The sequence below is a fragment of the Colossoma macropomum genome, unplaced genomic scaffold, assembly GCF_904425465.1.
Source record: "Colossoma macropomum unplaced genomic scaffold, Colossoma_macropomum, whole genome shotgun sequence".
Lineage (NCBI taxonomy): Eukaryota > Metazoa > Chordata > Actinopteri > Characiformes > Serrasalmidae > Colossoma > Colossoma macropomum.
This window is the reverse complement of record NW_023494787.1, coordinates 30,487,118-30,500,841: the sequence shown is the minus strand read 5'-3', so window position 1 is coordinate 30,500,841 and position 13,724 is coordinate 30,487,118. Positions and strand designations below refer to the sequence as shown.

At 39.5% G+C, this 13,724-nt stretch overlaps 1 protein-coding gene across 3 annotated transcripts in view; it reads left to right on the top strand.

Annotated features, from left to right (window-relative positions):
* Window positions 1–12,165, top strand: part of LOC118805807 (dedicator of cytokinesis protein 7-like) — a 51,315-nt gene extending 39,150 nt beyond the window's left edge. For all 3 annotated transcript variants that reach the window (XM_036566873.1, XM_036566872.1, XM_036566870.1), the window contains 14 exons: window positions 697–849; window positions 1,655–1,813; window positions 1,917–2,017; window positions 2,106–2,298; window positions 3,322–3,465; window positions 3,581–3,712; window positions 5,023–5,037; window positions 5,466–5,591; window positions 5,748–5,837; window positions 5,950–6,186; window positions 7,379–7,522; window positions 7,609–7,715; window positions 7,803–7,979; window positions 10,840–12,165. In XM_036566873.1, coding sequence (XP_036422766.1) covers window positions 697–849; window positions 1,655–1,813; window positions 1,917–2,017; window positions 2,106–2,298; window positions 3,322–3,465; window positions 3,581–3,712; window positions 5,023–5,037; window positions 5,466–5,591; window positions 5,748–5,837; window positions 5,950–6,186; window positions 7,379–7,522; window positions 7,609–7,715; window positions 7,803–7,979; window positions 10,840–10,882 — 1,821 coding nt within the window. In that variant the 3' untranslated portion in view covers window positions 10,883–12,165. The remainder of the gene's footprint in view (window positions 1–696; window positions 850–1,654; window positions 1,814–1,916; window positions 2,018–2,105; window positions 2,299–3,321; window positions 3,466–3,580; window positions 3,713–5,022; window positions 5,038–5,465; window positions 5,592–5,747; window positions 5,838–5,949; window positions 6,187–7,378; window positions 7,523–7,608; window positions 7,716–7,802; window positions 7,980–10,839) is intronic.
* The last annotated feature ends 1,559 nt before the right edge of the window (window positions 12,166–13,724 follow it).

The window sequence follows — 13,724 nt, the reverse complement described above, 5'->3', positions numbered from 1 at the left end:
TGGGTCATTTTGACATAATAAGGTGATAGTTAACAATAAATGAGAAGAATGTGGTTGAATGTGAATTGCTTGTCTAATGTGCCTCATTTAAAAATACTTAACAACATCTCTTAAAATAAATATAAAGTTTTGGAATGAACTCTACAGTTATAACACCATATTAGCTGAAGTATACATACTTTAAATTTAAGAAAAAAAAGATATCAAATTGGTTCTGGCCAAGATCCTGAGTTCAGATATCGGGGGAGAGAAAGTAGGATTGGTGCATGACTAATCAGCCTACAATTTCCATATTTCTGAATATAATATAAAGATGCTTGGAAGATCCATTAATGACTGAACATTATCACAAAAGTTATCACATAAGTTTGATAAGTTGGTACAGATAAAAAAAAGAGTAGTGCCACATAAACACTGTAATGTTCAGTGTTTTACATGCTGTGCTACTTTAAATCCATTTTAACAAAACTGTGTTCTCTTTGTTATAAGCCATAAGGTTGGTCAGTATTCTGTACTGATGATATCCATGATAGGCTCACAAAAACCTATTGTGACATAATTGTCATTGTTATCACGATTACAAAAAATTTTGCTCATATTGTCCACCCCTAGTTTGTGGTTTATGAGTGTGTGTCTTTCAATTGTCTGCTCTGAAAAGTTCTTCTTTAAAACATTAATCCATGTGTTTGTGCACAGTTCCCAGAGATGCTGTTTGAGGAGGACACAGAGTTGTGTGCTGATCTGTGTCTGCGTTTACTGCGCCACTGCAGCAGCAGCGTCGGCTCCGTGCGCAGTCATGCTAGCGCCTCTCTCTACCTTCTCATGAGACAGAACTACGAGATTGGCAATGTGAGACACAATCAAGCTTGTTTCTAATATATTTTTACTACAGAAGCAAAAAGATCACCTCATACTATTTCAGCTCCCATTTCTGTTTTGCTTTATTACTATACAGTTGTCGCTGCAAATGCAGCTTGTAACCTTGGAGTTACTTTTGACCCTATGCTCTTGTTCCAGACACTTCCATAACTGATGCAATAGTCTTCATCTTTTGCAACCTTTCCTTCTCTCTCAACTTTCTTGATGCAGAAATTCTTGTTCATGCTTTCCTAACTTCTCATCTGTAATACTGCAATTTATTATTTTCTGGTCTTTCTGCCAGATTGTTCAGCAAACTGCAATACATTCAAAATTCATCAGCCCAACTACTTTTTACTATTCCTGTTCTTTTTTCTCTACTTACACTGTCTATATGTAACAGCCCTTATTCAACTCAGACTACTCATCACATGAAAGCACAGAATGCTATGATCTTGCGTCTTCCTACCTACTTTCCTTTCACTTAGATTCTCTGATGCTCTGGTGCTTAGCCATACTACACCTGTATTAGTCTCTCAAGCCAGGTTTCTGCCTATCACCAGAGTGTCTTGTGCATTTGGTCCCTAAACGTGGCCAAGAACTGTCTACTTTGAGAGATAATAATAATAATGAATAACATTATTATTATTATTATTATTATTATTATTATTACGTTTGGAAAAATATTTCCAGATAGTTTCTATTCAGATGTCCTGATAGATTGTAAAAGTATGAGAAATTAAAGTTAGGGTTTTGCTGTGTAGACCGTAAAAGTGTGTTTGATTTAATCCTGCAGAACTTTGCGCGAGTGAAGATGCAGGTCACTATGTCCCTGTCATCTCTTGTGGGCACCTCCCAGAACTTTAACGAGGAACATCTGCGCCGCTCGCTCAAGACCATTCTCACCTATGCTGAGGAAGACCTGGAGCTCAGAGACTCACCCTTCCCTGAGCAGGTCTCTCCCATGCAAATAAACACACAGTGCTCCCAGTTCAGTATTACCTTGCAGAGTTAGTAGTTCCAAGGCTTCATTCCCTTTTTTGCTGTGTCTTGAGTAGGTTCAGGATCTGGTGTTCAACCTCCACATGATTCTGACAGACACAGTGAAGATGAAGGAGCATCAACAGGACCCTGAGATGCTGCTAGACCTCATGTACAGGTGATCAATCTGGACATTAGTACATCATCATGTCAGTTCTTGACAGGCTAAAATTTTTATTTTGCTCTTCTACTTCTCCATGCTGTAGAATTGCTAAGGGCTATCAGAACTCTCCGGACCTGCGTCTGACCTGGCTGCAGAACATGGCTGGGAAGCACTCAGAGAGGGGAAACCATGCTGAGGCAGCCCACTGCCTGGTACACAGCGCTGCCCTAGTTGCTGAGTACCTTAACATGCTGGAAGACTGCCGCTACCTCCCCATTGGCTGTGTCTCATTCCAGGTACAGGAGCTTTCTGGATGTGTGGTTTGTATATAGTTACATGAGTTGTAAACCAGGGATGCCCAAACTTTGTCTTGGTGGAGATACAGTGTTTGTGGTGGGCTGAGGGCCAAAAAACAAACCAATATACACATAAAGAGAGTAGTTAAGTTTCAAACTTGCTTTTAAAAATGTATTTAATAACATTATGTTGTAATCTAATATTATAGAATATTAATGTTTTTGTTCTCTCAGTAATTGGCAGGGTGGGGTTAGAATAACTTTCTGACCTTCATACTTTGGGCAGCCCTATTGTAAAGATCTGCTGGCTTCAACTAATGATAACTATTGACTATACTATTTATTATCGCCACTATTATAATTTTTATTGATACTCGACTATCTAACTTTTCTGCTTTCTTCGTTTTTTTTTCCTTCGCTGCCATCAACATATAAACATAAACTTGTCTTTCGGTAATAGTTGCTATTTTAAATTATGAATATGTCATTCACATAAATTGTGTTGATTTGAAGAATTGTGTAGATTGCTTAGATTTTAGGGGGGGTGGGGGTGTTGTGTTGGTGTTGGGTCTGCTGCCAGCACATTAATCCCCCCATTTCCAAAACTCATCACAGCAGCAGTTCACGATCATTATTCAGCCAACCCACAGATATAGCCAGAACTAAGATATATATTTGGATTTCTCCCTTGAGTAGCACGAACCATGCCGCCAGGCCCCGCTACAGGGGCTTGGTTTCTGAACTTCTCACCTTTTTCACTGATCATGAGTTTACATATCTACTTCACTGAAAGCTCTGTTTCTTCTTTTATGGTGCTGTGAAATAGAAACCATTTTGTTCTCAATCTTTACTGTAGCATTTTTACAATCTGCCTGGAAGCATGTATCATATGAAAATTATAGAGCACTGTTGAAATGATGCATCAACAGTGAAAATCCACATTGGAATTTTTTTTCATAATCAGTTTCAACTGTTGGTTCTAGCCCTAGTAGTCAACCTGTGTTTCTTCTGTGTTTGGTGTAGAGCATCTCATCTAACGTGCTGGAGGAGTCAGCTGTGTCTGATGACATCCTCTCCCCGGAAGAAGAGGGCATCTGTGCAGGGAAGTACTTCAGTGAGGCTGGGCTGGTGGGGCTGCTGGAACAAGCAGCTGCCTCCTTTAACATGGTGAGAGCAGAAGTCTACATAGAAAAAGAATTCAAAGGCTGGTTATCATTAACCAATAGAAGAGAAATAGTCCCTCTTACATAAGTGAGTGTTTGACTGATTGTCTGTACTCCAGGCTGCAATGTATGAAGCTATAAATGAGGTCTATAAGATCCTTTGCCCCATCCATGAGGCCAACAGGGACTTCAAGAAGCTGGCTTCCGTCCATGGAAAGCTACAGGATGCCTTCAACAAAGTCTACAACCAGGTCTGTTCCGTGTTTACACATGACTGGAACTCTGTAGGAGGCCTGCAGGGAGTAAGCACAATCTTAAAGGGACATTTCATTCAAATGTGCAGTTACATGACACTTTTATAAGCACTTTGACAGCTGACTTAGATCTACATAAACATTCATAAAGGTTAATTCGAACTGGTTGCTGAAAAAAGGTTATGTTGGGCTATTTTCCAGGTTAATATGACACAGCACATTGTGACACAAAAATACTGATTTTGTAGGCTTTGTGTGCATTTTTATGTCATGTCAGAGTAATGCTGATAATGTAACAGCTTGTGAGGCAAGTTGGAAAATTGGACAAAGATGAACAAGCTTATCGTGAAAAACTACTGTGCCGCCCTGTTATATTGTGGCTTTTATGCTGACTGCCATGAAGCTCTAAGGACGTGTGTTTGTTTTATATAAATTTATTTTTTCTGGCCCATATCCTACATTTATCTTGAATTTGATCATTTCCCCTAATGTCTGCTTATAATATGAATGTGTTTTTATGTTCCAAAAACAGACACTGAATTCAGAATTGAATTCAGAACCATCAGCCAACTGTGTTTTGCACACTGTGGAATTAGACCTCCGCATTTAACCCATCCGTGCAGTGAAACACCCACATACATGCACACTAGTGAACACACGCGCTAGGGGGCAGTGAGCACACTTGCCCGGAGCGGTGGGCAGCCCTATCCACGGCTCCCAGGGAGCTGGGGGTTGGGTGCCTTGATCAAGGGCACTTCAGTCATGGACTGTCAGCCGAGGGGATCGAACCGGCAACCTTCCGGTCACAGGGCTCATAATTCACATCCACATAATTCACTGTACATTTCCATTGTCTAACCTCCCTTTATCCTTTAAAATTAAACAGGCTATTTTTGTTACTTTTGTGTTGTAATATGTAATGAGCTTTTTTCTAATTGGCTGTATTATGTATTATATGATAAAATCTGAAAATTAATTACAACTGTTTTCAGCACCTAAACCCTTGTAAACATCATAAGAGGGGAAAAATGTAGGACATAGTCCCTTTAATTCCTATGGCAATGTCATGACGTTTTTTTCTTGTCATTACAGTAAAGTGAAGGGTTCAAATCAGTTAGCATGATCTTGTTTGCATAATTCTAGGTGCTGCTACAAAAATGCATTCTTCTTTTGTAATTTTACGGGGATTTTATGCTTGTAATTGTCAGAGTTTATTGATGGAGTTTGATTCCAGCTTTTTGATCTGTGTCTTATCCTTTTTTTCTCTCTGCTGCTGCAATTATATGCTGGTCTGGTTCTGTCTGCAGAGCTCAGGATGGGAGGTATGACTCCAAAAGCACATATATGATGATATTCTGCTGCATTTATCATACTGTATACTTATCAGTGCCATATGTCTGATCTTTTTTCACTCACTCTCTCCCTCTGTCTTGTTCATTATCTCCATTTTCTCCCTCGTGTCTGTCCTGGCTGGATGTGTCTCTGGTGAGTATGAGGACATGAACTTCTATCACAACACCAGACTATTCCCTTTGACTCTGTTTCTCTCGCACACTTATGTAAGAGCGTTTCACAAGAGTGGCAGGAGTCAAAATTCAATCTAGGCCTGCCAGCTAACACAGAAAAACATGCACTCAGTGATCATCCCTCAAGTGGCTGCTAATGTCATGTTTGTTTGGGCTGATGGTGTGTTCTCCTCATCTCACCTTTTGTCTCCATCTCTTTTCTCCCTCCCTCCTGCAGGGAACAGAGGATGTTTGGGACCTACTTCCGCGTGGGTTTTTACGGTTGTCGCTTCGGGGATCTAGACGAGCAGGAGTTTGTGTATAAGGAGCCCTCTATTACCAAGCTGGCTGAGATTTCACACAGGCTGGAGGCATGTCTCCCTCCTCTGTGCAGTCATGATTACAAGAATTACAGTGCATGATAAGCTCTAATTGTTTACAAATTGTCACAAGTACTTAGTCATAAACTTTGTTGCAAAAGAACGTCCTAAAGTTTGTCTATACACTTCTTCCCTGATTGTGATTAGGAGTTTTATTCAGAACGCTTTGGTGACGAAGTTGTGGAGATCATCAAGGACTCCAACCCTGTGGACAAGAACAAGCTGGACCCAAACAAGGTCCTTAAAATAATCCATATCTATTTCTACAGTTCTTGCTTGATTCATAACATTCTTGTAGCTACGCATGTTTTAAGCATTAAAAGTTTTTTCTTTGTGTGCCGGCACCCAGGCATATCTTCAGATCACATATGTGGAGCCCTTCTTTGACACATATGAGCTAAAGGAACGAATCACTTACTTTGACAAGAACTACAACCTGCGCACATTCATGTACTGCACACCATTCACGCTGGACGGCCGCGCACACGGAGATCTGCACGAGCAGTACAAACGCAAAACCATCCTGACCACCTCCCACGCATTCCCTTACATCAAGACCCGCATCAATGTTATCCAGAAGGAGGAGGTACTGACACCTTTTTGTCTATGAAGCCCCTTTCACACTCAAAACCTGAAACATTATCGAGATTCTTTTACCGGTAATACTTGGGCTTTGCATCATTCACACATGCAGCCCCTAAATGATATTTTACCGGGATGCAAGTGTTCATACAGGTCATGAAAATCCCACTAAACAGGATGAATAGCCAACAGCATGAATAGCCAGCAGTTTTTTCTTTTATGAAAATACACTTCTGTGACTTTTTCTCCAGTAAAAATTGAAAACTTGACTGTAGAAATGTTCTGCTTTGCTGGCCATGCCAGATTCACACACCCTTCTCATTTAAATACAGTTAAATTCCCAAATAAAATTGTGTGTGTGTGTGTGTGTGTGTGTGTGCTTGTCTTGCAACAAGACATTTTTGCTTAAGTGAGGACATTTTCATCATTTGAGCATGTGTTGTTTTAACCACAAATTACATTTTTTCAAAAACTAACATAGCAGAATAACTGTCTTTTGGATACTGACGTTGAAGTTAGGTTTAGGTGTAGGTATAGTATTATTTGGCTACAGTAATACTAAAATCAGTAGAAATCAATGGAAGTCCTCACTAGTAATGTAAGACAAATGTTGTGTGTGTGTCTGTTTCTGTGTGTGTTGTGTTACAGTCCTGCTTGGCCCCATTGTATTTTCCATTCTTCTGTTTTTCTTTCACAGGGCGGAGTCAATTAGTAGGACTGATTGGCCTCCGTGATCATAGCTTGGCAAAAGTATAAAAGACTCTTCTCCCATTGTGTGCAGCTCTCTGCATTTCCAGTTCACGTAGTTATTAGTTAGTTCGCTATTTGCACCACATTTTTATTTTGCATCTACTCTTTAAAAGAGAAATTTTAAAGAGTAGTTTGATTGGTTTATTTTATCGCGTTATTTTAGGCGCGTCTTCCACATTAACACTGAATGATAGAAAAAAACACATGCATTCCAATCTGACTGTTCTCATCAATGTCGTTGGCCACAAATCTGATATGTATCCAAGCTATGACTACATATGAAAGTGCCTCAGATCTGATTTGAAAAGACCCTTTTTATTTGTCCACACAGCTCTGAAAACATCAGATCTGGGTCACATTAGGGCAAAAAAATTGTGCCGCTTCAATGTGATAAAGGGAACCTAGACAGAGACGTTTCATGAAACTTGATCTCTCTCATCTGTCAGATAATCCTCGTTCCAATTGAAGTAGCTATTGAGGACATGCAAAAGAAGACTCAGGAGTTGGCCTTCGCCACCCACCAGGATCCTGCTGACTCCAAGATGCTGCAGATGGTGCTGCAGGGATGTGTGGGTACGACCGTCAACCAGGTGAGCTTTTATCACCAAGTGTTTTTGTGGAGTGTAATTTTACGCATGTGTGAACTTGTGGGAATTAAGATTGTTGTTGTTTTCAGGGTCCTCTAGAGGTAGCCCAGGTCTTCTTGTCCGAAATCCCAGAGGATCCAAAGCTCTTCCGGCATCACAATAAACTACGTCTCTGCTTTAAGGACTTCACAAAGAGGTGAGGAGACTGACATACAGGCACACAGACTCTCACACAGTGTATGTGCATGTCCTTATCTCCTAAACCGTGTTTGTCTTATGGTAGATGTGAAGATGCTCTGAGGAAGAACAAAGCTCTGATTGGGCCGGACCAAAAGGAGTACCATCGCGAGCTGGAGAGGAACTACAGTAAACTGAAAGAGGCTCTGTCCCCTCTAATTAACCGCAAGATCCCCCAGCTGTACAGAACACTACAGCCACTGACTCCCACACCTACACAAAGGTAACACTGCCCACAGTCTGCACTGTACTGTCCTCGCAAGAATGGCTGGATATGCGCTCTCTTGTTTTATTGATGGGATTTGATCATATCCGTCTGTTATTCTTGTTTCCTTCATAGCTAATAAAAAGTAAAAAAAAACATGTTGGATTAAAAATACTATATATACTTACTGTGATAACAAAGTAATTAATTTATTTCCAAATCTAAATAAATGATTCTCTAAAAAAAGCAGTTCCACCAAATAAAGCAAACAGTACTGGGGCTACAGTAGGTCTGTATATTGAAACAAAACATCTGAATGAGTTTTTCTACTTTATAAGCTGAACAAAGGCGACAATAGGCTGAAGTACATTCTCACATAAGTTAACAGAGTGATCTGCTTTAGGTCGCAGACATTTTCTGACAGACTTGCTCTTCAAATGTGGATGTTTTATAGCATAGGTAGACAGTAATCGTGTATTGTTTACAGATGTGAAATGTAAGGGGTTAGCAGTTAGGCTAGCCAAGGACTGCTACACACTGACAGAGCAATTGTTTTTCTTCACTGTGTGTGGCACATCTTTATTCATGAAGCCACTCTCTTTTAGCTTACAGTGACAATGCTATATCACTAGTATCAGTAACACGTAATGTAGGAGTCCTCAGTTTTAAAAATAAATGATTCTCTAAAAAAGCAGTTCCACCAAATAAAGCAAACAGTACTGCGGCTACAGTAGGTCTGCAGGGTTTAAATAGAACTTTGCTTGCTTTGGCAGGTTCTCCCAACAGCCCACTAAGACTGTGTTTGCAAATGCTGCAATGCATTGCCTTTGTAACCCTTCCTAAAATAGCATATAGGCCAAAGGCTACAAAATAAATGAGATTCTATCAGCAAAATTATTAGGCAGTGCATATTTGTGGGTAACAATAAAATGAGGTGATTTTTGCCAGACAGCACACTGATTATTACAAGAAACCTTCTCATACTGTACTTGACAGTGTCAGATAGCTTGGCTTTGGCCTTGAGGAATCCATTACTTATGTCCCAGTGCTATTTTTGCCAGTAATTCTGGATATTAGCCTACCTAGAACTGGGAAGCTTTGTTAGTGATGGCTACAAGCCACAATTACAACTAGCTTATATTTCATTCCTTCTTTGTCATGTAGTCTAAATATTCCATAGCTATGAATATATACTTGATGCATATGTCAAAATTGTGACTTAATGGAAAAACATTTGACCATTTCTTCTTCACTTTTCAATTTCAAAGAAAATAAGCCTAAACTTGTGACCTAGTATATACGTGGTTGTTGGTGTGTAAAAACCTGAAGTGTACATGTGTGTATACTGGCAATAATTGGGCCTAAAGAAAAAGCTTAAAACACACACACATGCAGGGGTGCAAACTTGGTCTGACAAGTGCGGGGGCTCCATTGTCGGGAGGAATTTGAACGTAAAAGTACCTGAACAAAGTACACCTGCAGTTACAGTTAGCATAGTATTATAATAACAAAGACTTAATCATTATTAAAAAAAAAAACAAGCATAATTACGTTTTTCTGAAATGTGCTCAGTATATCAGCTTTTTACCCTTTACAGTGTCAGGTTTTGTGACTGAAATATGCTAATCTGCATGTTGCAATAATTATATTTACAGAAAATAGGAAGAACTATAAAATAAATAAGTCAATGAATGATTAGTGTAGCAAATAGGTGTTACAAATAGCTGAATATAAAATGGCAGGGCAGGTCAGTGTGTAAAAAATTTAGGGCATAAAACATCAATATTTAAGCAGACTTGTGTTGTTCATGATTCAAACAGTTCACTAAAACTCCTCAGAGTAAAACACCAAGATACATTTAGAAACAGCAGACAGTAGTTCTACACAATTATCAAACATTTTGATCCGCAACCCTCTTAAAGTGTTTAGCGCTCTTCGGGTATTTACCACACCTTTACTCCCAGAGGGGGAAAATTTATGCATGATGGCGACCAAACACACAGAGGAATGTGACATTGCCAACAACAAAAAAAGCAGTTCCACCAAATAAAGCAAACAGTACTGGGGCTACAGTAGGTCTGTATATTGAAACAAAACATCTGTGTCAGTTTGTGAATATTTATATTTCACCTCGCCATTCTGAATGAGTTTTTTTACTTTATAAGCTGAACAAAGGCGACAATAGGCTGAAGTACATTCTCACATAAGTTAACAGAGTGATCTGCTTTAGGTCGCAGACATTTTCTGACAGACTTGCTCTTCAAATGTGGATGTTTTATAGCATAGGTAGACAGTAATCGTGTATTGTTTACAGATGTAAAAAGTAAGGGGTTAGCTGTTAGGCTAGCCGGGGACTGCTGCACACTGACAGAGCAATTGTTTTTCTTCACTGTGTGTGGCACATCTTTATTCATGAAGCCACTCTCTTTTAGCTTACAGTGACAATGCTATATCACTAGTATCAGTAACACATAGTGTAGGAGTCCTCAATTTAGGCTATGTATCTATTGTGACAATTGTCCCCCCCAAGTGTATGCTAACATGCATAAAAACACATGTATTTGCGAACACTATTCATTTGTCCACGCAAACTCTTAGATAAACACCCCTGTCCTTGCACACATGCAGCTGATAAAATATTCTCATTTATTTGAAAGTGTCGGCACGTTTATTTATTGTATTTTGAGCTCTTTTCTCCAGCCAGCTGCATCCCTCCTGTGAGAGTTGGCTGGCTGCGGCTGTCCTAATCAGGGCCAGCAATCCCGGCATCACCTGCCTCACAATCAGCCCCTTCACTCGCCCTGAACAAACACTCTCAGCTTTCCAGTCAGATCCGCTGAAATCCGACCCTGTTTCTCCATCTCTTCCCATTCTGCAGGAATTCTCTCAGCAGGTCCAGCTTTCGCCGGACTGACTGCTAAAGAGCACCGACGTCCAATGCAGGGCCAGGCACGAACCCCGTGCCCAGGCACCAAACTGCCTTCTCCTACACCGTGCATGACCTTCCTGGGCCTGCTCCCCCTCTGCCCTGCTCTCCCTGTGCTGTGTGAGGAACCACGTGTTTACTCAGAAGGGTTATCTGTGGCATAAACATGGTCTCCTCGTCTCTCCTGAGGCTGGGCAGTGAAAGCTGCTCAGGCAGACTCTGTAGGGGAAAAGCTCCAAAAACGAGAACTCCTTACAGGCTGGAGGTAATTTTAGATTTTTTGCCCGACATGGGAATCCAAATAGTCCACTGCACTTCCTCCTTTTGTGCTTGTTGTGTGCTTTTTTTTTTGTGTGTGTGTGTGTGTGTGTGTGTGTGTGTGTGCACGCATGCGCAGGAGTGGGGAGAGAGAGTGAGTAAAACTGTGTGAGTGTACTGGTGTAATGTTTTTGCCATCGAGAGCTCTGCAGTGTTGAGTAATTCAGCACTTTAAGTCTAGTGAATCCTTCTCACTGCCATTCTGAGCCCAGCCAGAAGAGCTGACCAAAGCCTTTATGTTTCGCTACCATGTCCCAAAAATATTTATACTCTGTGAAATGTTTAGACACATTAGTTTTCCCCATTGGCTCAGGGAGTGACTATGATAACTGCTGAAAACGTGATGCTCTCCTCCCTGAGCCCTGAGAAGCTTGGCTCAAGCCATCGGTCATGACATTCCCACAGCAATCACTAAACTCGTAATGCCGATGGGTACAGAACACAAGGAAAGCTGCGGATTGTGGGGCATATAGAAGGTTAAAACTGCACAAGTGTAGTAACAGCACTGACAAAGCACACTACCACTGCACTGTAGGGAATTGAGACTGCCACTTGTTCTTAGATCTGCACTCACTCAATCACTTGTTAATGTGTTTCTTATTGAATGCACAGAGGTGAAATGTAGCCCACTAGTCTATACTGTAGTAAAGCAATCTATTTTATAACTGGACACAAGGGGAACTTGACAATGGTGAAAAAATACAGGGTGACGTATCTAGTTCTTCTGCACTGTCCTGGAATGAAACTACTGCTAGTCTTATATTCACATAACTACTATAATGGACACTATTGTATCTGCTGTCTTGCACATTCTAATGTCCATGTGATGTCTACTGTTTTCTCAGCTCCAAATACTGTGCAAAATACTGACCTAAAACTGTACTGTCAATAACCAAACTTTTATTTATTTGTGTATATTTCTTTTTTACTGTTTGTATTAAACTTGATTCTTAATCTTTACACTGGTTAAGTGTTTTATTACCAGAACTAAGAAGATTTTTAATACCTAAGCAAGTTATTCCACAAGAATGATTCCAAATGGACGTGACAGTTTGATGTTTTTTTCATGTCAAGAAATCACAATTTTTTGTCCTCAGTTCTTTCAGTGGAACACTGTGCACAAGAACAGTACAGGAAAAAAAACAGATTTTCCATGGAAACTGTAAGTAACTATATGACTTTTTTGTGCCAAATAAAACAGAAAAGTACAAACTCATCATAGTGATCTGTTGACGGAGAGGAATGAGATGGGGTGGAATATTTTGTGCAAATCTGACTGCTTTGCTGCCTGTTACGAAGGAATCGCTTTCTCAGTTTTTCAACAGTAAATTACATGACTTTTCTGTGAATTTTGCAAAAAAAACCAAAAAAAAACAGTAATATTACAACTGTTTTCTCTGTTTTGTGTGATGGGGTGGACATTCTCGTGTGACGCCCTCTTCCGAAGATGAAGAAAACAATATTCAGTAAATTTAATAAAAACTAAATTTACCAGATTTCGAACTCTGCTCCTCTGAAGGCATAAATGACGTAATTTACTGTTGATATCACTTAATATAACAGTACAGTAGTTTTTTAATGGCTAAATAAGTTAGTGTGACAGGATGGAAAGCAAAAGATGAAAGATGTAGATAAATGATTTTTTTTCTTAATGTTTTTATTCTTTAGTTATTATTTGTGTAAATGTGGAAACAACTATATTTGAACTTGGCAAAGGTTTGATATATGGTGCTATACAAATGCTTTTGTCGGTACAATTGTCTTCACAATTAACAGGCATAGCATTAAAGTAGCAGCTAGATTTTGTCATTTTTTTTATTTTGATGCCCAAGTTTAGATTGTTTACTTTTCTATTGTACACCTTTTAAAAACTAAGTTCTTCAAGGGGTTTTTGGGAACGCAATGGTTACATATCGCTGCTGTCAGAACAAAACCTCATATTTCCATTTTTGTCGTTTTTCAGTTTTTGACATAATTTGAAAATGTGTTGTCCTTTACATTGTGTGTAAATTTCATAATAACCTGATGAAAGGAAATGGCTCCAAATGACTTGGAAAAAAGTCTGGTTCCATTGACTTACATTAAAGGTAAAGTATATTTTTGTTCTTCTACTGTAAAGTTATCATTTAGGAGATATGAGGTTTTGTTCTGACAGCAGTAATGTACACGCTTAAAGATGGTTCTTCAAGAGTTCTTTAGTAAAGTTAATTGTTCTGTTTAGAAACATAAGTTCTATATAGAATCACTTCATGCTTAAATGGTTCTTTGCATGGTGAAATTTTTCTTCAGACTTATGTAAACAAAAAGGTTCTATAAAGCACCAAAAGGTTCTATTGTTAGAAACCTGACATCATAATCAGAGAACATTGTTAGTGCTATATAGAACCATTTTCAAAATGGTTCTACATAGAACCATATACAACACATGCACACTCAGTCTGAAGAACCATTTCACCATGCATGAAATGGTTCTAAACAACCGTTGCCTTGGCTAAAGAACCCTTGAAGAGCCATCTTTT